The sequence below is a fragment of the Triturus cristatus genome, chromosome 7 (genome assembly GCF_964204655.1).
Source record: "Triturus cristatus chromosome 7, aTriCri1.1, whole genome shotgun sequence".
Classification (NCBI taxonomy): Eukaryota; Metazoa; Chordata; class Amphibia; order Caudata; family Salamandridae; genus Triturus; species Triturus cristatus.
The window spans coordinates 854,660,134-854,686,137 of record NC_140590.1 but is presented as its reverse complement, the minus strand read 5'-3'; the positions used below and the strand labels follow the sequence as shown (position 1 = coordinate 854,686,137).

General features: G+C 44.9%; 1 protein-coding gene across 1 annotated transcript in view; it reads right to left on the bottom strand.

Moving 5' to 3' along the window:
• HDAC3 (histone deacetylase 3) overlaps positions 1–26,004 on the bottom strand; it is a 224,083-nt gene that overhangs the window by 93,025 nt on the left and 105,054 nt on the right. Inside the window, exons 5-6 of the mRNA XM_085617783.1 lie at positions 22,036–22,092; positions 21,867–21,922 (exon numbers count right to left, since the gene is read on the bottom strand). Of these exons, the coding sequence (XP_085473909.1) occupies positions 21,867–21,922; positions 22,036–22,092 (113 nt within the window). The remainder of the gene's footprint in view (positions 1–21,866; positions 21,923–22,035; positions 22,093–26,004) is intronic.

The following is a 26,004-nucleotide window of genomic DNA, read 5'->3' as shown; positions in this document are numbered from 1 at the left end:
TCGATGCGAGTGCTGCTTTTGACACAGTATCGCATACCGTGTTATTGAAAGCTTTACAATCACTGGGCGTTGTTGGTGCAGCACTCAATTGGCTCACGGATTTTATGGCAGATCGTACATTCCAGGTTTTTATCTCCGTCAGCCAGTTCTAGGACCCATGCTTCTCCCCATGGGGTACCGCAGGGCTCCATTCTAAGCCCACTATTGTTAAAAGTAAACGTTAGGCCTCTGGCGATGATCGCCAAAGATGTTGGGTTGTCTATTTTTTCCTACGCCAATGACACCCAGATAATCTTCTCCCTCACCACAAAAGGGGCATCCATTCCATCATCTCTCCAGTCGGGGCTGCGGAATATTGCAGGTTGGATGCAAGCCAACCTGCTAAAACTCAACGGTGAAAAGACTGAAGTACTAATTCTAGGGAAGGACAAAGATCTTTGGGGTCCTCAGCACTGGCCCCATGAAATGGGTGTACTTCCCCCAACCCACGCACCAGGTCCGTAATCTAGGTGTCATCACGGATGACCAGCTTACAGTGAAGCAACAAGCAGTCAAGGTCGCCTCAACCTGCTTCACCATCCTAAAGGGGCGGTTGGGTCGGTCTTTTTCTTGTCTGGCCCCCTCTCTGTGGAATTCTCTCCCACTGCCACTGCGTAATGAAACCATCTATGCGAACTTCCCCAAAGATATAAAAATGTGGTTGTTCAATCAGTAGTTCTTCTTCGACTCGGTTCGTGTCTGGCGCCGCTGGGAAACCTCTGGGTAGCTGTGCACCTTATAAGATTAAATAACAATAGGTCTTCCGGTCCCTTGAAATGCGTAGGGGGTTCCCCAGCCATACATCTCCTTCGTTGTTCCGCATTCCTCCTTCCACTCGGCAATCTCTTGGGCCTGGTCTATGTTTTGTGGGTCGCTCCCCCCTCTGCTTGTGTCCTCCCGGGCGGTTGCAGGACTGGTCTTTGCTCCACCAAGGCCCACACTTCTGGTGACTGAAAGAAGTTAGTCTTGCCCATGAAGAGAAATGAGTTTTGCCGGGAGCATAAGCATTTACTGGATTAGATGGGCCCGGAGTCAAATGTTCGTCTATGGAGCTGCACTTCTTGACTGTAGTCTGGGGAGATCATAATTTTAGAATTGTCGTGTCTGATCTCGACTAATCGACTAGCTTCTATTAGGATCACGTCTCTATCCAGAAAGTTGATTAATCAAACTATTATGGGCCGGGGGTGCGCCCTGTGGGTGCTTGGCATTTAGACCCCGGTGTGCCCGTTCAATCACAAAGCAAGAGGAGAGCTTATCTGGTGAAATGTTCTTTATCCACGAGATCAGAAAGTCTGGGGCACTCGTCCCTGCAACCCCCTCCTAAAAGCCCTCGAAGTGTAGATTGTTTCTGGGTGCCCTATTTTCGGCATCTTTAATGCGCCTTCTTTGCAGGTTGCCGTCTATAGATCAGAGACCACTTTCCGAAGTTCTTTTATCGCTTCTTCCGCTTCTGTAACAAGGGTTTCACATTCAGTCACCCTGTCAGAGAGGTTACGCAGGTCCTGATGGAGGAGTGTGACTTCTGAGCGGACCTCTCCTATTCTGTCTTCCAGTGTGGACCTGGACGACTGAATCGCTTGTAGCAATGTCACCGGGATCAGTGGATGTATTGTTCCAGGAGGCAGGGTGACCACTCTGGAATACCGGTCCATCTTTCTTGTCTGGGGGGGGGGGGGGGGTTTAGGGTCTTAGTTTTTGCCCATGATATTAGATGTATGTGGTCTCCCTCCAGGGCTCAATTTTAGTCTTTAGGGCTGTGTCTTGCCCTCTCAGGCCTTTCCCTCCCTGTTTTAGCATGTCTCAGTGTCCGACTTATGGCCCTTCTAGTGGGTACCGTCCCCCCCCCCCCCATCTCTGTATGTAGTATGGCGGCAGGGGATGGTTATGTCCCTTCACGGTGATCTCGGTCGTGGTTCCCCAATCCCTAGCCCGTACACTCTGCCAGGGGTTTCTGCTTTGGTTTGCCAACTCACTTTGTCTTAGGGTTTTGTAAGGAGGGTTCTCTCCTGCTTAGGGAGAATGTTCAGTTGCAAGGGAGCCTCAACTCATTCCTGGGTCCCCCCTTTATCTTCTTCACACTGTCCCTTGCCTTCACACGACCCACAGCCTTGGGTCGTGCAGAGCCCGTTTTGTAGTGGGTTCCCCAAATGTCAATTATCTCAGGGTTCCCCTTTGATCTTCTGCTTCACCCCATAGGGGCTGAGGTGGAACCTTTTCCCGTTATTGTAGTACCAGTGGAGGTCTCATGTTTGCTGTCTATTGGCTCACTGAGGGGGGTCTCCTGGGGCTTAGGTTGAAGTCTCTCAGGCCTCTGAGCTCCCAGCCTTGCCAGTCCCCGCTGCCCTGGGTGTCTCACATATAGTTCTCGGCTGTGTAGCCCTTCTCACCCGTTGCTTCAGGTGGCAGTGGGGCCCCAGCTCACCTTTATCCACTTTCTGCACAGTAGTTGATGAAGTCCTTGATCCGTAGCGTAGGGGCTCCTTCCAGCAGGATTTGGCTGGGTTGACGGGTTGTGAACTGCAGGATTGAAGTCGGATTTGGTAGCTCTGGCCGGAGTTCGTTATAGGCACGTGTTACTCGGCCATGGTGCTGGCCACACCCCCCCAAAGGTTCTTTAAGCTCATTCTGGAAATCTTTAATCACTGGGGAAAGTCTTAGACACCGACACCATCCAAATACACTTTAACAGAAAAGACTTAAAGATCAGATGTTTTCAACTATAAAAAGGTAAGATAGTAAACTTTTAAAAATATTTTTTGGTTTGGTTTGCTTTCAACAGATACCAAAAGCACAAAGTATACCACATAAAACTTAAGATAAGCTTTGGAAGGATGAGTCACTCCTTTTACAATATGCATGCAGTCTGGTGATTGATTTAAATTTCTGTCAAGCACGTACTGAGTAGTAGGATGGCATAATCCGCAAGGAATGCTGTTTTACAGGATCTTGGACAGAAGTCTGCATGGAAACTGCTTGCAGAGTACTTGAGAAAGTAGAAGATCTGGATGACAACACTTGTAAAGGCAACTTGGTGCTATTAAAATCATTTTCGCCTTGTGCTCCCTAAGCCGATTTTGCCTCTGGGAAGGACAGAAAATTTTACAAAACTTATCTGACTATACCATAATAAAAGATTCCCCTGGGATTGAGCTGCGCGAAATTGAATTCAAATTCCATGCATTTTGCATTTCCTGTTGCCACAAGCAAATGTCTGGAGTTCCCATGTGGAGAAGATGCAATTTGGTTGTTCTGTAACCATTTATGTTAACAAATGGGACTGTCTGATCAACATGTTAATTTTGGTGTCCAGAAGGTGGGTGGCTGTGATGCTGATGCAACAAGACAGCAAAACATGTCAAATGGCCTAGGCCTGTCTCAAGAGTTTTCTTTTTTTTTTTATCATCTCGATCTATTGAAATTCATACATTTAAAAAAAACAAATGCTGTACTAGTATTTGTAAATTCACAATGTTCCATATTGCTTATTTTAAGCACAAACAACAAAGCCAGCCCCAGATTCTACCACTGGCTATTTTTCCTATCAGCCACAATGGCCCCACCACACATCCCATGTCTTGAGATACATGTGTGGTCAACCTCACGATCTGTAAACTGTTTGCTGAGCCACCCCAACAATATCCACTCCCCGGTCCAACTTCGTAATCGTGGGGGCGGTCCAGCGCAAGCCAGTGTCAGGCAATATCACGTTTTGCAACCAACAGACTCATAGTCATTAGGCGTCGGGTGCCCGCCAACTCTATTTCTTCTCTCGCCCGGGATATATTGTTTGGGGTCAAGGGCAAGAAGTTTTCATGTGTATTTTGTCCTTGTGACAAGTAGGAACAACCCACCCCAGCACGAACCCTTTTGCAGCCAGTTTATAGTACCACATTATGGATCAGGGAGAGGCACTGCCTGCAGTTAAGGTAATATTTGTGTCCATGTGTTAATACTATTCAAGCTTGTATTTATAGTTTATTAATGAAAAGCCTTTATTATTAGGGTGAGTGCTCTAAGTAAATGTTGTAAGCTCAGACTGCTATTCTGACAGTGGCTCCAGTATAAAAATGTGTACACACGTTTTTAATGTTTAGCAATATAAGGCTATGTATAATGCTCCCACAATGCTCTCTGGTTAGATGCAAATATTTACAGAAGCTTGAAAGCAAGATTGATGATTCTTGGCTTTGAAAATAAAATGTTAAGAAAAAAATGCAAAAACATTTTGCCAAACCACTGTTAAATTTTAGGTACCATTTCTTTGCACCATCATTTAGTAAAATGTGTGCTAGTATTTCCAAAAAATATTGATAATGGAAAATCATTGTAACCAGTTTTAACAAGATTATGGGAAATACAAAAATAAACAAGCATTGGTAAAGCCAGGAGGTCGGAAATTGTTGGTTAGCCTTTTGGTTTTGGCAATGCGTGACTTGTTTTGGCATGGTTTTTGTAAAAGCTTACTGGTGTGGGAGCTGCTGGGCCCTCACCATTATAACAAACATTGGCAAAAGCAAAAATAGTTTTGGTCGCACATATTGCCACAATAGTTCCTGCCACTGACTACGTATCGATATGCTCCTTGTGAAAGAACAGAATGTGCTGTCACTCAGTGAAGCTAACCGCTAGAGAGAGAGGGAGAATTTTAATAAACACAAAAGGTCATGGTTAATGCCAGACCTAATTAGTGGCCCAATTATTAAATAAAGCCTCATGAGTTCACCCATTCCCTTGCATGAAGTGCAAATATACAGCTTTCGTGAATTCACAAGACTTAACAGAAGTAGGCCAAGAAATAGTACTCCTAGAAAATATTTGTGAACTGCATTTTAACATGAGCAAATTTGCAGGTGTACATTTGCTCATGCGAAAATCTGAGTGTTTGCAAGTTCCCTTTCCATCCAACCACTTTTTTCCCCAACCCTGGAGGAAGTTTAATGTCTGCCATTGTCAGGAGTACATTTCCAACCTTTCTCAGTATATGAAAAGGTTAGAGAAGAGTCGGTGAAAACACTTAAAACATGCAAGTTAGTAGGTTTGCACAGACTCGAAAGGCCATTCCAACCCTGGAACTGTTGCTTAACAGTACTTTCGGCCCCAAAATGTAGCTCTGTGGAAATGTGGCAACATAAGATAATTGCTAGTATTCAAACCCTACTATGGGAGGAGCCCTGGCATAATCAAAGTGGCTATTTCAGAGCTCCTATATAATGAGATTGCTGGCATAATTTGTCGCCGCATTACAGGGCACAAAAGAGACAAGTAGATTGTGTTACAGGACAAGTAGATTTATTAAGCAACCTGCCCCATGGACAAGTAGATATTTTATTAAATTCCACACCCCTGGGGCGCGTGGCTAGCAGCCAAGCAAAATGGCCGCAGCCTAGGAGAGCTCCGTGACCGAAGGAGCCTTCCCTGAAAATCTGTGCAAAAATCCGGCAGCTTAACGGCTGAATTAAGGCGGTGCCGCAATCGGAACGTCCTGGGACCAGATCAAGACACTCCAGACCTTCGTAGGTCTATCGGCTGCCAAGTTACGGAGAGAGAGGTAACCAGGCCTGCACGTTAGATTGAGACCGGGGCCTTGCGTGCATCTGCGGCCCACGGCCGTGAGGAGGCTGGTGAATCCGTGTGAGAGGACGCGCGAAAACAGATGTAACCTGCGCGCCTGACCCACAAAGCTTAGCGGCCCAAAAGCGGAGGTGAGGTGCTATTACAGAGCCACAAAGGGGAGCTGAATAACTAGAACTCTGGTCGGCTGCAGCCGAGAGAAGGGCCCGATCTGTGAGGAAGAATTCCCTGATGCGCCCAGCATGAAGATAATACGGTGAGGAGTGACACATCACACCAACTGCACCCTCAGGGGCCTGAGAAACTCCAGACTGAAGGCTCCGCTGCCTAACGGCCGGCACAACAGCAATTGATGATTAAGCACAGAAGGAAAAGAGTGGTAAGAGGAGGCGAACTGCAGTGGCTGGAAAGGAGATGCAGGATCACCTAAACACAACATAGTGCGGACGAACTCCACACACCCTACTACAGCGCCCGCCTACCATGGGTGGTGGCCTCGCAGCACATACCCTGCATTGTCACCCACGGCCTTGGTCAGTTTGCTGTACACTAAAAATACCCCTCGAGCGGCGGGCCTCCTGAACTCAGACTTACCCACATACAGCACATACCTACTGTCTTCTATGTCTGCAACTTATACAGCGCACCAAGTGCCTGTGGTGAAATTAACGCCTGGGCCTAGCGGTGCGGAAAGGAGTAAACTGCATGTAGTGATCGCCTCAGCCCTATGCCGCAGGTGGAGAGGGTGAGAAACCCGAAAGGCCGCTTGTGAGAGCTTTTAACGCGGCAGGCAGCGGCGACTACTGCTCTCCCCCCTGTGAGCCGGGTGGAAACCCCGATACAAGTGGCGCGAAATGGGGGGCCGGGGACCGAGGGGCGCCCGACCGGTAAGGTAAATGCTACTTACCAGTATGCATCTGTTCTTGGCATGTAGAGCTGCTGCAGTCACACTATTGCATTAGATCGCCGCGTAGTGTTGGGTCCGGATTTTGCACGTTTTTGTCCTGGAAGAGTCTTCGAAGTATCACGAGATAGGTGACTCCTCCCCTGGACTACAGTGCGCATGGACAGCACCTCCATCGTCAGATTGTTTTTTCGTCATTGCGGCAAAGATGGAGGATAGTAATAGAAAGAAAGGTGCCCATGTAAATGTTTCTAAGTAAGAAAGTACTGCAACTGTCTTCGGCACCAGGGAGGAGGGTGGGCATGTGACTGCAGCAGCTCTACATGCCAAGAGCAGATGCATACTGGTAAGTAGCATTTACCGTTCGAGGCATATGAGCTGCTGCAGTCACATTATTGCATAGACTGTATAGCAGTTTCTCCTCTAGTTGTGGTTACCGGAGCCAGTTGCAGCAGTTTGGAAAAGTGTTTTAAGGACAGCCTGACCTACAGAAGCCTGTTGTTTGGCGTGCACATCAACACAATAGTGTTTATTGAAGGTATGTATGGTAGACCATGTAGCTGCCTTACAAATGTCCTGTAAAGGGATATTCCCTAGGAAAGCCATGGATGCCCCCATTTTGCGCGTGGAATGTGCTCTTGGGGGAATAGTTAAGGTGCGTTTAGCCTTTTGATAACAGATTTGTATACACTTAACTATCCATCTGGCTATGCCTGCCTTTGAAATAGGGTTACCCTTGTGAGGTGGACAGAAAGATACAAACAATTGTTTTGTTTTTCTAAACGGTTTAGTTCTGTCTATGTAGTAGAATAGAGCCCTTTTGACATCCAGTGTATGGAGTGCTCTTTCAGCTACCGATTGCGGTTTTTGAAAGAAGACAGGCAATTCGATACATTGATTGATGTGGAAACTGGTTATGACCTTTGGTAGGAATTTAGGATTGGTCCTGAGAACTACCTTGTTTTGATGTATTTGCATGAAAGGTTCTTGAATTGTTAATGCTTGTAATTCACTTACTCTTCTAAGTGAGGTGATTGCTATGAGGAATGCCACTTTCCATGTCAAGAACTGTAGTTCGCAAGAATGTAGAGGCTCAAAGAGTGGACCCATAAGTCTAGTTAGTACAATATTAAGATTCCAGACTGGGGAAGGTGGCAGTTTTGGAGGGATTACTCTTTTGAGCCCTTCCATAAAAGCTTTAATAGGTGGTATTTTGAAAAGAGAGACGTGTTGCCTGTTTTGAAGGTATGCTGCAATAGCAGTGAGGTGCAATTTGATAGATGAATATGATAGATTACATCTTTGTAAGTGTAAAAGATAACAAATTATGTTTTGCACAGAAGCGTCTAGTTGATGGATTTGATTATTTTGGCAGTAAATAACAAATCTTTTCCATTTGTTTGCGTAACAGGCCCTGGTAGTGGGACGTCTTGCCTCTTTGATTATATTCATACAATCAGGAGGCAGGTTAAGATATCCGAACTCTAAGACCTCAGGAGCCAAATCGCTAGGTTCATTTGATTGGGGTCTGGGTGTTGTATTTCTCCATGGTTCTGAGTTAGTTGTGTTGGAGAAAGGTGTAGTTTCTGATGAGGTACTACCGAGAGGTCTAGGAGTGTTGTGTACCACGGTTGGCGTGCCCATGTGGGAGCAACTAGGATCATTGTTAGTGTCTGTTGCTTTAGTTTGCGTACCACTAGTGGAATGAGTGGTGTTGGTGGAAAAGCGTATGCAAATCTGCCTGACCAGTTCATCCATCTCGCATTGCCCTGTGACTGAGGGTGCGGGAACCTGGCGGCGAAGGATGGGCATTTTGCGTTTTCCTTTGTGGCGAACAGATCTATGTCTGGGTGTCCCCATGCTTGAAAGAATGAGAGTAAGACTTCTGGCTGAATTTCCCATTCGTGGATCTGTTGGCTGTGTCTGCTTAATAGGTCTGCAATTTGGTTGTTGACTCCTGGGAGGTGTTCTGCGAGGAGATAAATGTTTTGGGGAATGGCCCATCTCCATATTTTTTGCGCTAGTTGTGATAGCTGCAGAGAGTGTGTCCCCCCTTGTTTTTGAATATAGAACATTGCTGTCATATTGTCCGTCCGGACTAAGACAGTCTAGTTGGTTATATGTTTTTGGAAAGCTTTTATCGCTTGAAAAATTGCCAGCAATTCTAGATAGTTTATGTGGTGTATCCTTTGTTGCGGTGTCCATAGACCCTGCACTGTATGTTGAAGTAGATGGGCTCCACACCCTGTGAGTGATGCGTCTGTTGTCAACACTATTTGTGGAACTGGCTCTTGGAACAGTCGTCCTTTTGAAAGGTTTTGTGTGTTCCACCACTGCAGAGAGCGATGTGTATGACTGTTTACCAACACTAGGTCTTTTAGTTTCCCCTGAGCCTGGTTCCATTGTGTTGCTAGGCATTCTTGTATGGGACGCATTTGTAGCCGAGCATATGGGACTATGAATATGCAAGACGCCATCATGCCGATTAGTTGCATAAAGACTCTTGCTGGCAGCAGAGTCTGAGGTTGGAATTTTTGAATTAGTGTTTGAATGTTGTGTATTCTGGCTGGAGCTGGATAAGCTTTTGCCACTGATGTGTCTATAGTTGCACCTAGGTATTGCTGTGTGTGGGAGGGCTGCAGGTGGGATTTTGGATAATTGAGGGAAAACCCCAGGTTGTGTAAGACCTGTATTGTGGTTTTTGTGTGTTGAAGACACTGTTGATGCGATTTGGCTTTTATGAGCCAATCGTCCAGGTATGGAAACACATGGATATGTTGTCTCCTTAGATGTGCTGCCACTACTGCTAAGCATTTTGTGAACACCCTTGGTGATGTAGTTACCCCAAATGGTAGGACCTTGAACTGGTAGTGTTGTCCTTGCACTACAAATCTGAGGTATTTCCTGTGTGCAGGACGAATGGGTATGTGGAAATATGCGTCCTTTAGATCTAGGGTAGTGAGAAAGTTGCCCTGTTGTAGAAGTGGCAGTACTTGTTGGAGTGTGATCATATGGAAATGATCGGAGTTTATGTATTGATTGAGGGGACAAAGGTCTAGAATGGGCCTGAGGGAGCCGTCTTTCTTGGGAATTAGAGAGAGTAAACTCCTTTTCCTTGTTGTTGCAGAGGAACTGGTTCTATAGCGTGCTTTTGTAGCATTGCTAAGACCTCCTGTTGTAGTAGTATGGTATGTTCCTGTGACATTGGCCTGTGTTTGGGTGGTATATTGGGTGGGGTAGATGTAAGTTCTAGACAGTAGCCAGAATGGATAATTTGTTTCACCCACCGGTCTGTGGTGATGGAGTCCCAGACAGGTAGGAACTGTGATATTCTGCCTCCGACTGGTGTTAAGTGGTCTGGAGGCAGGTGTAAAAGGTCACTGTTTGGGAGTGGTAGAGGTACGGTTGTTGTTGTTACCTCTACCTCGGCCTTTAGCGTTGTTTCCTGTATATCCACCTCTGCCTCTTGGAAAGGTGTTTTGGGAGGTAGATTGGAAAGTTTGAGAGGTTTGTATATTATTTCCTCTCCCTGTTCCTCTATAGGAGGGTCTACGAAAGGACCGTCTAGACTGGTAAAATTGCAGTGCACCCGTAGATTTAGCGGTGTCTGTGTCCTTTTTCATTTTATCTAGTAGGACATCTGTTTCTGGGCCGAATAAAAAGTCTTGGTTGAGGGGTTGATTAAGAATAGTGTTTTGCACCTCTGGTTTGAAACCCGATATACGAAGCCATGCGTGTCTTTGTAACATCACACTTGTATTGATCGATCTAGAGGCTGTATCAGCTGCATCTAGAGCACACTTAATGGAAGCATTAGTGATCAGCTTTCCTTCTTGTATAAGGTCATCTGCCTGTTGTTTATATGGGTCAGGGAGATGTTGTAGTAGCTCTTCTAATTTGTCATAGTGTGCCCTGTCATATCTTGCTAACAATGCCTGCGTGTTAGCTATTCTCCAGGTGTTAGCTGCTTGTGCAGCTACCCTTTTGCCCGCGGCCTCTAGTAGTTTTGAGTCCTTTTCTGGTGGTGCAGCATCATCAGTGGTTTGCGAGTTAGCTCTTTTTCGAGCATTAGCCACTACTAGAGAATCAAGTGGTAATTGCCCTTTAATGTATGTAGGGTCAGAAGCTGCTGCTCTATATTTTTTGTCTACCCTAGGGTTGAGTATTCTAGTCCGAATTGGATCTTTGAATATTTCTGTTGCGTGTTTTACAACGCCTTTGAGCATTGGTAGGGTGTGTACACTTCTTTCTGTGGTTGGGAAGGTATCCAGTAGGAAATCTTCTTCCATAGGGTCAGCATGCATATGTACTCCATGGAAGGTAGCGGCCCTATCTACCAGCTGATGGAATGCAATGGTGTCATCAGGAGGGGATGGTTTTGAAGGATATGGTGTGGGGTCTAATAAGGGTTGGTTATTGTCTGGACAATATGGGTCTCCCCATGTGTCTGGGTTTTGATTTAGGTCATCAGGATCTGTAAAAGGGTCCTGTGGATCATTAGGCATATCATCATCTGTGTCCACATGAGGTTGTGGAGGCATGGGAGGCGTGTATGGTATATAAGGTATAGCAGGAGAGAGAGGAGGAGGAGGAGGAGTAGTGGGTCTGATAGGAGAAGTGGCAATGTCTTTCCTTTTAAGAGGAATAGGAGAGGGTAGAGGAGGTGGAATTTTCGTCTTGTGAAGGACCACATGACCTGTTTTAGGGTCAATGGTGATTTTCCCCTGTTTTGGATCGAAAGGATCCGGATAAAACAGCTCCTCCTCTGCATTTGATGGTTTCGGCACCGAGGATTTGTGCTTTTTCTTTGTGGGAGTCGAAGGTTTTGTAGGCTTCGGCTTCGAAGGACTAGGCTCGGGAACCTTGTGTTTGTTCGGTTCGGGAGCTTTATGGACCTCGACGTGTTTCTTTGGATCGACCGTTTTCTTGGGTTCGATCTATTTTTTAGGTTCGGTGACCTTTTTGGAGTCGTTAGTCCTTTTCGGGTCGAGTAACCTTTTCGGGTCGACCTTTTTGTTGGGGTCGAGAGTTTGACTCGAGAGTTTTCTTCGGTTCGACGTCTTTGGGAACCGTTGAGTCTCTCGGTGCCGATGCCGGTGCCGGGGTCGGTGCCGTATGTGTTTCTCGGCGCCGAAGGCATTTTCGGTGTCGGGGAATGTGGCTTGCTCGGTCCCGAGCCGCCGGAAGGCTTTTGTATTTTCTTCGGAGCCGGGCCGGAGCTTTCGAAGGGGTTTTTCGATCTTGACGAAGGCCTTGTGGCGATGTCTTGACCGGAGCCTTATGTGGGATGATTGGGACAGGGGCTACGGTACTCACATGCTGCCCCGCTGGAATTGGGTCATCTGAGTCCGATTCTTCGACTGTGACGAGTTGCAGATCGCCGGAGTCCTCTGCATCTGAGGGATCGAAGATATTTTCCGGTGCCGGTGCTGCTGCCTGTCGATGCATTGCTTGGCGCTAGGCTCTCCGGTTCCGGATTGTCTTTTTCGAACGGAAGAGTGCGCAAGCAGAACAGTCTTCTTTATGCTCCGGAGATAGGCATCTGTTGCACACAGGGTGATGATCTGTGTGTGGGTATTTAGCACTGCACTGGGGGCATTTTTTGAAAGGGGTCCTTTCCATGGGCCCGAGGCCCATGTGGCGTCGATAGGCCCGGAGGCCTGTGTCGAGGAAAATAGGAGAAATGAAGAGTTTTCAAGTTGTATGGCACCGATCGGAAAACAATTCTGTCGAGCTGCTGTGATTTTCGATGATTAAAGGTGAATTCTTCGGAGTCGAAGTTGGCGTCGCAGAAGTACATCCGAACCCGATGGCGGAAAAAAAACAATCTGACGATGGAGGTGCTGTCCATGCGCACTGTAGTCCAGGGGAGGAGTCACCTATCTCGTGATACTTCGAAGACTCTTCCAGGACAACAACGTGCAACATCCGGATACAACAACGTGCAACATCCGGATCCAACACTAGGCGGCGATCTAATGCAATAATGTGACTGCAGCAGCTCATATGCCTCGAACATTAGATAAATATGCCTACAGCAAGGACCAGGGCGAAAAACAACACTGATGCAGCGCAAGCAGAGGCCCCGGTGTCTAGCGACCCTGAAGCAGTCACACTGGTGGACATTATGGCCGCTCTACAAGTTCAGTCCTCTATCGGCACAATCTCTACAGATATTTCCCTAATAAGGGCGGATTTCTCCAAGATATCTCACAGGCTATCTGAAGTCGAGTCCACGACAACGACATTCACCACAGATACGGCCACACTGCAACGACAAGTGCGCCATCTAGAAGCTGACAAACTTATTCTGGCCAAACTGGATGGCCAAGAAGGTCGTTCTCTGCGCAACAACGTCCGCATTATTGGTGTGCCCAAAAATGGGCTTTGGACCTCTTTGTGGAGGACCTCATCAAGAACCAGCTACAACCACGTGGACTGTCTAGCTTCTTCTCAGTAGAGAGAGCCCACCGTGTAGCAGAGGGAGGGGTTAAAAAAGGGGGGGGGGGGCACGACCTGGGCCCCCCCAGACCAATTCTGACACGCATCTTCAACTTTCGCGACCAAGATGCTATTTTACAGGCAGCAAGGATAGCCCCACCAATCCGGCTGGAGAACTGTACAATCACACTCTAGCCAGACTATACGGCGGCAGTAACCAAGCAGAGACAAAGTTTCCTGGAGGTCCAGAAAGAACTGCGGACCAGAGACCTCAAATATTCAATGCCCTTCCTGGTGAAACTCCGAGTAGAAGCGGAAGGGAAAACCTGGTTCTTTACTACACCTGAGGAAACCCGAGACTGGCTGGAGGGATGGCGACGAGGTCTGGCAAACCGAGAACTCAACAGCTGCACCGACCCCATGAATCGCACAGATCAAGATCTCCTGAATCCAGCGAAAAAGGGGACTGACTGAAAGTGGACTAGCACCCAAGAGTCGTAATATCCTGGAATTGATCGACAGACTGGCTACCCCTAGATGTGGAGGGACTTTGGGTGCAGAAGACTCCTGTACAATAACTAAGATGAGAGATGAAGCGACTGTACAGTTCCGAATTGAGCACCTTTAGAGATGATGTGAACCGTTACTGCTTATATGCTTTTGGGAAGGGAGGGATTCCGAGGACCATAGTCGGACTCTCACCCCCCCACGCAAGTACTAGCTATGGGGAGAAAAGCACTCTGCTCAGTTGGGGAGGCGGGTAGTTTGGGGACCCCCGGGCAGGGAGGAGGGAGGGAACAATGGGATAGTTCATGGTTTTATGTTGGTTTTGGTTAAATGTGTTCAAAGGCATATGCGACGATGCACTGAGATGGATGCAACAAAGAGTTTCATACCCTTACACTTTAGCAATCACAAATGGCTTCTTTAAATCCCCCGCCAGACACTGTCAATAACTCTCCCCCGAGCCCTACAGGTTGACCCCCTCCTTTCACGGTGTTATCCTGGAATGTGAACGGACTAGGTGACCAGATCAAAAGAGGGTTAGTCCTCCAGTACATAAAAGCGCAAAAGTCCGGCGGTAGCGTTAATACAAGAATCACATCTGGTGGGCATAGCCACTAAAGCCCTGGACAGGTGGGGATATAAAATGGCAGTACACTCTGACTTTACCTCCGGGTCTAGGGGAGTGGGAATTCTGATTAATAAACGCTTCCCACTCATACCGACTGGATCCAAAACGGATGAGCAAGGTCGTTTTGCAGCGCTGATATGTCAGTGGGAGGGTAGGACATACAATTTAGTCTCAGTATACATCCCACCAACACTACACCAAACCACCTTTCCAGCACTTGGACAATTTTTACTATCCCTACCACACGGAAAAATAATCATGACGGGAGACTTCAACACCACAATGGACGCATCAATGGATAGACAACCCCCTAGAGGCCCTAGAAGTGCTAACCTTAAATTGGCCGACTTTGTCTACGCAGTTGGTCTCATTGACGTCCGGAGAGCTAGACACCCGCAAGATCGGCAATATACATACCACTTGGGAGTACACAATAGTCTGTCTAGAATAGACTATGTTTTCATGATAGAGACAGGGATAGAAAGGGTTTACGAGATCAACACCTGCCCTGAGGGATATCAGACCACTTGCCATTATTTATTACATTTATGTCCCCTACGATAACCAGACGACGACTGTTCCCACTGTACCCAGGATATCTCAAACACCTCAAAATAGACAAGGGGTTGCGTACAGCTACAAAACACTATTGCGCCGAAAACACTCACTCGGTATCCTCGCCTCTAACTCTATGGGAGGCATACAAAACAGTCCTGCAAAGCCATGCAATCTCACTAGTCGCTGGGCCCAAGAAGTTGCAGAGGCATCATATGGACACGTTAGAACAGGGAGTAGCCGAGGCAGAGGCAGATTATGCACTAGACATTAACAAAGAAACGTCACATACACTACACCTGGCACAGCAAGAATACACAACGTATGCCCGAGATGAGGCGAAGACCAAACTCACAGCCGTAAAACATAAGATTTATGAACTGGGCGACAAAAGTGGCAAGCTTCTCGCTTGGTTGGATAAAAAGGACCGAGCAAACCGGTGGATAGCCCAACTCCGATTAGAAAATGGGACTGAGACCTCAGACCCCCAGCAGATAGTGGACGCTTAAGCCTTGCATTATGACACGATATACACACCCAAAGCTAGCAATACAATTGATGAGAATATAGCCTTTCTGTGAGACATTCGCATGCCCACACTGCCCCAGGACGCTGCCCTGGCGCTTGAGGCTGAGCTATCTTCAGAAGAGCTAGCCTTAGCCATTGGTGGACTACACATGGGAAAAACCCTTGGACCAAATAGCATTCCGGTGGAGTTTTATGAAAGAGAGGCGACCCAACTCACGCCACACCTACTCAACATGTTCAAGGCAAGTTTAGAGCAGGGGGAATTACCCAGAGACCAGTGCCTGGTGACCATAGTGGCGATTCATAAACCTGGAAAGTACCCGCTGGACTGCGGGTCCTATAGACCAATCTCCCTAATAAATGCTGAAGCGAAAATATTAGCTAAAGTACTGGCAATGAGACTCCAGCAATACCTCACAACACTAATTCACCCGGACCAATCGGGCTTCATGCCTAATCGTAATACAGCCCTGAATCTCCGGAGACTCCATGGCGTCCTGGTTCGAGCGTCGACAATAGAGGAAGATGCAGTTATTCTTTCCCTGGATGCCCGTATGGCATTTGATATGGTTGAATGGCCCTTCCTTTTCGCGGTTCTTCAACATCTAGGCTTCGGGCCCAACTTCTGCAACTGGATACGCTTATTGTACAATAAACCTTTGGCGCAGGTGGTGGCCAACGGCTGAATTTTGGCGGATTTCCCCCTTGAGAAAGGAACGAGACAGGGGTGCCCACTTTCCCAACTTTTATTTGCAATAGTGTTAGAACCACTTGCGGCTTGGGTACGTCAGGACCCAGTAGTCCGGGGACTGAGGTGGACAATGGGATGGGAGGATCGCATATCATTATATGCTGACGATGTGCTGCTTTACTTGACGTCCCCATCACGGTCCATCAACTGCCTATTAGACATCTGTACATCTTACGGCAGGGCCTCAGGTTATACAATCAATTGGTCGAATTCACTTTTGTATGTGCTGCACGCCCTCCGCCTAGACTGCCCTGCAATTGTGAAATTCAAATTGCGGAACGGGGATTCAGGTACCTGGGCATATACGTTACCCCTCAAATAGCACTTTTCACGGAAGAAAATCTTATGAAACCCCGGACGCGATTCCGCCAGAATGTCAAACATTGGCGTTCACTACCACTTAAGTTACTAGGAAGAGCAGCCCTCTTCAAAATGATGGCACTGCCTAAATTCTTATATATTTTACAGAATACTCCCTTTCAGATCCCCCCCATCCTATTTCACGATGATAAGTTCGGAGGTAACTAAATTGTTATGGGATGGAAGAGCTGCCTGTATTGCCATGAAGAAATTAGTACAAAGCTGGTATGACGGAGGTATAGCTCTCCCACATTTACAAATGTATTACCGGACGTCCCAGCTCATTGTGATAAACCAGTGGCTACCTGCACCACAGGAGGACCCAGCATATCGTATGGACAGGCATCTACACGAAAAAGAAGGGATCATGGAGGCACTGTATAACAGATCTTGAAAGATGACCTACACAGGCCCCACGGCCAACACACTACAAATTTGGCATGCGGTGCAGAGCGCATTGGGGTGGGAGGGAACCATCACGCAGGCAACACCACTATGGGACACCCGAGAGTTAGGGAAATTGCGCAACACTAAGGGGTTTCAGAAATGGGACTTAATAGGCATCTCCAGAGTGGGAGACGTATGGAAAAAAAGGCGAAGTTATCCCATTTGTACAACTGCAAGCCACCTACAAACTAGCACAGATGGAAACCTATAGATATGCGCAGGTTAGACACACACTCAAGGCAGCGATTCCAACAGCAACGAAACTCCCGGAGGCCTCACCATTAGAAGACAGCTTTCTTACTTAGGTGGTCCGTGAGAAGACTATCTCCCGGACATACAAAAAAATAATTAATAGTCAGCCTGACCCCCTGACAGCCCTAAAGGAGCAGTGGGAAACAGACATGAGCGACCTAGATGAGGAGGACTGGCAGGCAGCCCTAGCATCCCCAAGGGAAGTGGCGATACCTTCCACATTAAAACTAGTACAACTGAAAGTCCTACATCGCATCCATTATACGCGCATCCTGCTACAAACTAGGTAGGACAAACACTTCACTCTGCCTCATACAATGCGGTGCAATCTGCACCTTTTGGCACACAATCTGGGACTGCCCGGTAATTACTCACTTTTGGGAGGCAGTGCTGCGTACTCTATCACAGGTCACCAGGGTGCAGGTTCCACCTGAACCAAAGAGATGTTTGCTCAACATTTGGGAACCTACTGATCTGAACCACGCAGCTTAAGACTGGGTGACACTGGGAATAGAGTTGGCAAATCATAATATAGCGCAGCGCTGGGGCTCAGGACTGGCCCCGACACAGACAATGGTGCTGTGATATGGATGCCACGATGATCACAGAGAGATCGGTCTTCATCCATCAGGGTTGCCCCAAAAAATGGGCCTGGATATGGGGAAACTGGAACAGGTTCCGTGGCGACATCTGTGAGCCCCCACCGGAGGTGCAGATGTCGGAAGACAGCGAGTGACTTCAGGGGTAAAAAGGAACAGAGTATACGTCATACTATATGATACTATCGGGAACACCCAGGGACAGGATACTGAGTGTTTATTGTTGCACCACTGAATAGTATGTTTTTATCGTCTATTGTATGCACAAAATATTATTCGATAACAATAATACTAATATTGTTAACATGTATAATAAAATGCCAAAAAAGTATTTAAATAAAAAAAGAATCCACCCCCTGTATGTGAAAGCCTAGATCTCAAGAGTTTTCTTGACCTTGTTCTTCCGTGTTCGTTGAGGTAATACATCTTTGTCTGTTTGATCAAAGTGAACTCTAATGTAATGACCTTTAATCGAATCATAATTTCAACAAGTTATTGCGGTAGGACATTTTAATAGTCCTCCATTTTCCCTGGACTGGCAAGTCACTCATGTGCACTACGCACAGAGAAATATGCAACAAATAACTACGAATAAAGAGTCATCAGAAAGGCACTTCAGCCAGCAGGAGGTCTTGAACCAAAAAGGTGAAATGTTGCAGAGCTATCTGGGCCATTGTTTATTAGTGACCACAGTTCCCTCTTAATGTGCTATTTGGTATTGAAGGATGTCTTTATTGTTAAGTCTGGTGTTCGGCACTATGAAAAAGCATGAGACGATGGAGACAACATGCTTGACTATGGGTTAAAGAAAGGCCAGCAGCTGCTGGCAGTTAATGATAATAAATGATAGTCTGTTCTCCAAGGGATACTTTAGAGACACTGTTGTGCTGAAGAATCTTTTAAGTGCAAGATGTCCAAAAAGACATCTTGGCATTAGGAACAACAACAACGAAGGACTGAAGCGAGACAGAAGATAAGTTATTAGAAAATATTTTTTTAAGTACTTTCCTAAATACGGCATGCCCAGTGATAGATTTGGTCCTTTTTTGGGAGGTCATTCCAAAGTTTGGGACTAAGCCAGGAAAAAGATCACTCACCTGTTCTAGACTTCCTTACAGTGGGGTGTGGAGAAGTGTAACTGCTTGCTGCTGCACAGAGCACTTGTTGGCTTATGAACCTTCAGATGATGCATAAACAGCGATTTGTCCAAACTGTAAAATACTTTATGCATGAGGCATAACGTCTTAGAAGTCACACTTTGCTGGACTAGAAATTGAGGTAGGGACATTCTGGCCTGTAACACACTATCTTGTCTTTTAAGGCTGAAGACTAGCCTCACCGCAAACTTTTGAAAGATCTGAAACTTAAGGACTGCATACTCTGAGAGCACAGGTAAACGTAGGCTGCATTAGTCTACCCTGGTCATTATTCAGGCTGCTACAACTAGAGCACTAAACTGTTGTGGAATAAAATATTGTTCAACACGGAGGTGGAAAAAATAGGCTGATGTCACTGCATTTCTCGGGGTTTCTAAAGATAACACAGTGCAGAAGGACATCACTTGATTTAAACTTCCATGCGAACACTTGAAGCTTTGCTTAGGAGGTGGGCCACTCAGAATCAAGCAACCTCTCCAGATTATTACCTACCAAGAAAATCTCGGTTTTATTCCCATTTAATTCAAGGAAGTTGCAAGAAATCTAGTTCTGAACCGAAGCAAGATACCTATTAATTTCTTCAGCCCTATTCGCTGAAGACGGGTCCAAGTTTAAATTTGCTGATCACCAGTCTGATTTTATCTAGCGCCACAAAGTGAATAACATACCCCATAGTCTGAAATTCTTGCAAGTTTCTCGAGCGGAAAAGGATCTTGATCAGCAAGTTGTTTAGATATATACTTATAAACATCCACGACCAACACAATGCTTTTGGAGAAGGTCCAGGGAGCGGATTTCAAGCCAAACTGCATGACCTAGAACTGGTGACAAACACTTTGGAGCAGAATTATTTTAGGTTTCTTTAAAAGTTCATATGCATCATCTACGTCTATAGACACCACCCTGCCCAGTATCTGTTAGAGGCAATACGCAGAATCAACATTGTCAAATATTTTTGGGTTCAAACTGTCCACAAGGACCGTTGCACCAAAATGCTAATCAGCATTACTGTTTCAGCATGTGTATACCAAGAAGTAAAGGGACAGGGCAGAGATGTCCATCGTTTTCCTTTCTCTATGCCATCCACATGGAACCCTTCATAAGGAACTGGGCTACAGAAATTCCACAAGTCAAGGGCCCATGCCACCGTGCAAATATCACAATATATGCGGATGATGTTGCATTACAAGCTCAAGATTTGGGGGAGCTATACAATCTTTCCTAAAATTTGCTGCTACTATTATAACAAAGCAAAATATAACACACAATACTCCTAGGGGGAACAAACCAAATGATGAGTCATAAAGAGTACTAAATATCTGGGAGTACCACTAATAACGCAGGAGTCTTCTTGAAAGAAAATTATGATACACTATACAATGTCATCTCAGCTGTTTAAAAGGTGGAACGAATTACCTTGATCTCTTACATGGAGAATTACTAATGTTAAAATGGCAGTACCTGAAATAAGAAAGAAATATCGGCAGCACTATCTGCATGGTGTGGTTGTTCTTTACAACTTATTCGGATGCATTTTATACGTTTAGGAAAGCATGCACGCAACTATACAGCCCATACTTAGGACTCTTTCCTCGATATGGTATTGGATGGCCTATATACTAATTAGGCATCATACGTTTTGCAGGTGGACGGTCCCTGTAGTCATTCTTCAAGGGACTTAGCCTGTGAGAATACCTACTTGCATCCCTGCAACCCTGCATTTTGACTTATACAAATGCATCTAGATAGGTTGTAAAGAACAACCACGCCATGCAGAGATTCAGCCTAGAAGAATTGGTCCTGAAGAAAACCAAATGACCATCAGGGCGGTTATATGGGTGAAACATGTCGATCTTTTGATGTCAAGGACTATTATATCCTTGTGACATTCCACTGTTTTTAGACCTTGCCCATTCAACAGTAATGTTAGGATCTTTGAGGCAGTTTGAACTCACCCACAATCCCTTGTTTTGCCCCTTTAAAGTGCTCTGCTTACAAACCCGTACAGTCCACTCACACTAGGTGATGTGGGTCCGATGAGGAAGCAGGCCACAGGTGGGACCACTGGGTGAGGACCCAAAAATAAATCTAAGAAATGTGGCAATTGCACTGACTTACCTGGAGGTAAATAGCACACTCACTCGAGATATAAAAAGGGCAACATCTAGCCTTGTGAAAAGATGGGATTTAAGAGAGATGGGTCTACCCTCCTTTGTGTAGTTTTTCTGTATTCTGAATAAAAAAAATCTGATTTTTCTCTTATTGGTTCAATTGTGTTCATAATAAGCAGCAGATTTAGATTGTTTAGTTCTCCTCTTTGTTGAGAATTTTGAATCCCTATTTCTACATTAACAACTGAAATTAGCACACCATCTTGTGCAGGAGGTAGGTTCTCTGCGCCAAGGGTGGAATGTTGGGGCGAGAATTTAAAAGGTAAGCCTTTCACCAAAATGACAATATCTACATTGTTTAACAATTCACAATGAAAAGCGAAACCGCTTTTGTTATTCTCCATAAATTCAGAAAATGAACTGTTGAATTACCACCATCAAGGAGCTGACAGGCTGCAGATGGGTTGGTTTGCCCAGGTTTCGGGTGGACGGATTTTTCTGGAAACAGAAATACTTTGCCTTCAGAGTAGGCAATCCTACTTTCTTTCAATAGGCTGAATGAACTTGTTGTTGGTGTGGATCTAACCCATGATTTTGAGTGGATCCTGCACAAACATTGCCCTTTAGGTACACGTCTACTCTTTAAATTTGGTTTCAAAACAGAATTATATATTAGAATAAATGTGTTCTGGGATCCAGCACGTTATGTTATACTGTTCATTACTTGAAAAAAATACTAAGAGGAAGAAACATAAGCACAAGTCTTGAAATTGCTTTGCAGATTCATTCAAATCTGCATAAAAGATCAAAGCACCACACCCCACCAACATGCGCTGTGACAGATGTATGCATGAATGCTAATGCAGAATGTTGAGAATACAATGCATGCTTCTCCTGTTATTGAACAGTTCTACAATGGTTCACATTGGTGTTGAAAATGCACCGTTTGGTCAACAATTAAAAAAAGCTGCAACCATCATTCAAAGGAAAATATTTTAGAGAACAAATCTTACTTGAGTAACTCCAGGATGCCGATAACTATGTCGTTGACATAGCAAAATCCCGATGCCTGCAGATTTTGAGTGGGTGGGGAGGGAAAAAATAAGTTACTATTAAGCAATAACAAAGTTGCTGAAAAATAGAATGTTTTACATATTAAATGTAATATAATTTTGAACATACCTCAAATTTCTTAGCGTGGTGCAGGCCGCCTGCCCAGTTTATTGCAATATCACATATCTAAGAAAGAAAGGCTTATATGATTATTTTTTTTATCCGTTTACGTTTTGGCATCTGTGGTACACAAACATTGCAAGGCATCATCATTCTGTACTTTCTGCTCCCTAGTTTGCCAATTGCTAATTCTCTGATAGAGGTTCTTTTTCAGAGAAATGTTTTTATTCAAGTAACAACAATCTCCTTACTGCTTAGAGTGCAATGATATGCTATTTCAATTTGAGAATGTGGATTGTGATCCAGAACAGACTTGGAGAGTAAGGAATTCCTTGTTACTGCCAACAGCTCTAGACCGAATTATCATTATCTTGGAATAGAATACATTTCGAGGCACTTTACCTGCTTCTAAATGTTCCTAAACATTAGAGCATCATATTTAACAGCACAATCATTTTTAAGAAACAATTAACCAACCAGTCTCCAACCCTTTACTATTTTTAAACTTTTACACATTCAATAAGGACATCAGAAGGCTGCCTCAGCACACGTCTCCTCAGCATCATCGACAGTCCTGTGGTTTTCTTATTTGACTTTGCACTTTCCTCAGGCTGGACTGTTCTACGATTTCTGACTAGCTTCCCCCAACACTAGCTATGAAGGACCATTCCATCAGCACCCTGGCCATACTATAGTTGTCCACCTGTAGCCCTAAGCATCTCCAACAATCCACACTGAATGGCACAGACCTTCACTGACCAGAAGAAGCAAGGCTGTCTACTAGAAGTCTAGAGAGTATATAATAAAGTAAACACTTCATCCTCCCTCTTTGAGAACTCAACCAATCATCCAAAGTATATCAACACAAATAAACAACTACAAAATACTTAACACTGGATCATTTCGTACACAGTAGAGTCAGCAAAGTTTTGGAAACAACATTCCCAAACCAAAGACCGCATTATTCTAGAAGAGACACTAATGAAAGAGACTATAGAGGTGAATTGGAGTACTGACGCATGTAGGAAGCCCTCAATTCGCCATGAAGGTAAAAAGACCGCAGTATAGTAGAAACATTCAATCAGAGGTACCAACAGCAACAAGTATAACATTGCTACTCATCTTAACCATAAATTGCTACAAGACCCTGAACTCATGGTAGAATGGAGGCAAGATTCCAAGCGTAACTCAAAGGTTGATGAAAAATCCTTGTACAGAAATCTAAAGACGATTACACAAAGCATTACTTGACAATGAAGCCAGTCTTGAGGCAGAACTTTAATGTGATTCTGCCCACTTGCAGGGTCTGAAACTGACAAATATGGGCAGATAATCGTAAACCAAAATCAAAAGAAGTCGAAGTACTCCTAAATGTGGCTTATCCTCAATTGGTCAGGTAGAACAATGGTCGATGAAAGCTAGTTTCAGCAAAACAAAAATTAAGAGTTGAGCTAATGAGTCGATCTTGTTTTTATCACCTCTAGCCCCTACTCACAGCCAGGTACATGCCTTCACTCAACAGTGATGCCTTGCACACCCACTGTGTCACCAAAGATGTAAAAACAACCAAAGGTGATTGTCTGAACCTGGAGCAAACGTTGACTATTAGATCATCAAGCAACATAGAAAAATGCCACGAAAAAACAACAATTCAGAAACCCTTGCATATCTGTCCATTGAGCTAGAACTGTAAACGGCTCCCTATGACAAATATTTTATAGTGAAAGAAAACCTTCTCAAACCTTTTTGGATCATCTCAAGCTCCAAGATTATATGAATTCCAAGGAGGGCCTAAACAAAAAGAGACATGTACAACTTTGATGTTGCCTCAAGCTTCTATGCCATCAGCACTGTTAGGATTCAAGCAGGTGACAAACCACCACTAGGCTCTAATTGTCTTGAAACATCAAGAAGTGCCGACTGTTAAAACACCTACTGTTACACGAGTGCAGATGGAACTTCACGCTTATGTTGCAACCTACCCCTGCAGCAAAGTATGGTTAGTAACAAGAAGTCTTAGTCCAATAAAGAGAAACATCTGGTCACACCCTCAATGCTCCAATAGTCAAACTATATGAAAATACAAAGGAAGAAAGGCGGCTTACAACCGTGCATAGCCCCAGGCCCATCTGGCACGCACTTTGGAAATAGAAACAATGGAGCAGACACCCAAACAAATTCAAGGTGGTCACAGATCAGCAAATTAAACCAGTTGTCAATGTGGTTGAAATCAGCCTCTTTAAAGAACAATTGGACACTTATTCACAGAAGTAACTTACTACAAATCCTAAACTTACTACCATTTTGGTATTCACAGAAGGCACTTACTCATTTTGTTATTCACAGAAGGTACTTACTAATTTTGGTATTCACTGAATGCACTTACTCATACAAACTTTATGTCCGCACTCGGGCTGGGGATTCTGGCCCAGTGGTGGAGATTCCGGCCCGATGGTGGTGATTCCGGCCCGGAGGTGGAGATTCCGCCACCGGCCAAAATCTCTGACACCGGGCCGGAATCTCCACCTCCGGGCCAGAATCTCCACCTCCGGGCCAGAATCTCCACCCAGAGTGCAGGCTGGTACATTAAGACATAATAGTTGAGCATTAGTGTACAAACCATTAAGTGCAGTTTTATGGACAACATATAAAAGATTAATTAGGAGACCCATTCTTTAAATTTAAAAACAAAGTCACAAAAGGGCATCCACAGTTCTCGGACTTTACACTTATACCAATTTATGACTTACAAAAATTCACAAGAGTTTGCAGAGGTAATGTTGCATATCCTGGGACCTAGTGCCCAGGCCTACAAGGTTTGGATTACCAACCCACTGGTGCAGGAACAGAGTTAAAAGTATCATCGTTTGAGAGAGTACGTTCTGGTTATTGTAACCCCATACAACCCACCGAGCATCCCTGCTGGTTTGATGACAGTGCTTTCTGGGTTACCAACAGTCTATAAAAGGGTTCAAGGATAAATTGTTAATTCACCCCAATTTTGTTCTTAGAATAGCATACTCAAGCACTGAAATAAGAAAATACACTATATATATATATAAAAGCATTTTATGTCATCAGTTTTATTTGTGGTGCTTAGCACATGAGTAAAACCACACCGAATATAATTAAAACAGCTCTTATGCATGTTACTAGCAGCGAAAATATAATGACAGTTCTAACATATTTAGAATTTTCCGAGCAGCTTAATAACCCTAAAGCTACACCTATGCTCTAAACCAAGAGGGAATGGAATAGCCAGCTTTCCTCTAGAGTTTTGTGAGGCCCAATGCACTGCATACCTGTTCCCAGCAGATCAGCTGTGGTTATCAGACTTCAGCTGGGAGAGAAATGCTACGTTGGAAGAAAACACACTGGGCTCAGCTACTCTCATCGCTGGATCGACTCTTAGCATCAGAGTGAATATTCCGACATTCTGGCGGGACTTCTTGCAATAAACTGGTGCAAAGGGACTCTCTCTTTCAAAAGTAAAATCAAGGAATGTATATAGGATTGACCACAGACTTTGAGCCTCTATTGCAAAATCTAGTGGGGACTTTTCAATCATTCAAGATTTAATAGGTCTACACCAGCAAGATGAAAATACCTCAACTTGGACTAAATGTTTACCTTATACATCTACTGTTAAACCTTGAAATATGGATATGGAGTAGCTTGTGCAGATTTGTGACACCAGATGTTATAAAAATGTCACTGTTTAGATGAAATTACACTTCCACGACTACTGCAAAAAAAAAAATGATGAGCTGAATTTAAGACAAAGGTAGACAGGCTAACGTAACGTTCCTCAAAATGGAGTCAGACTTTGGGATTTGACAACAGTAAGCCTGGAAACCATACTCCTCTCAACCTTTTGTGCAGGGCCAAATATATAGACATTTAGTTGTACATGCACAACCCTGGATAGGAAATGCAAATTAACTTTTCAAAACATTTATTTGGAAACATTTAAAGGAG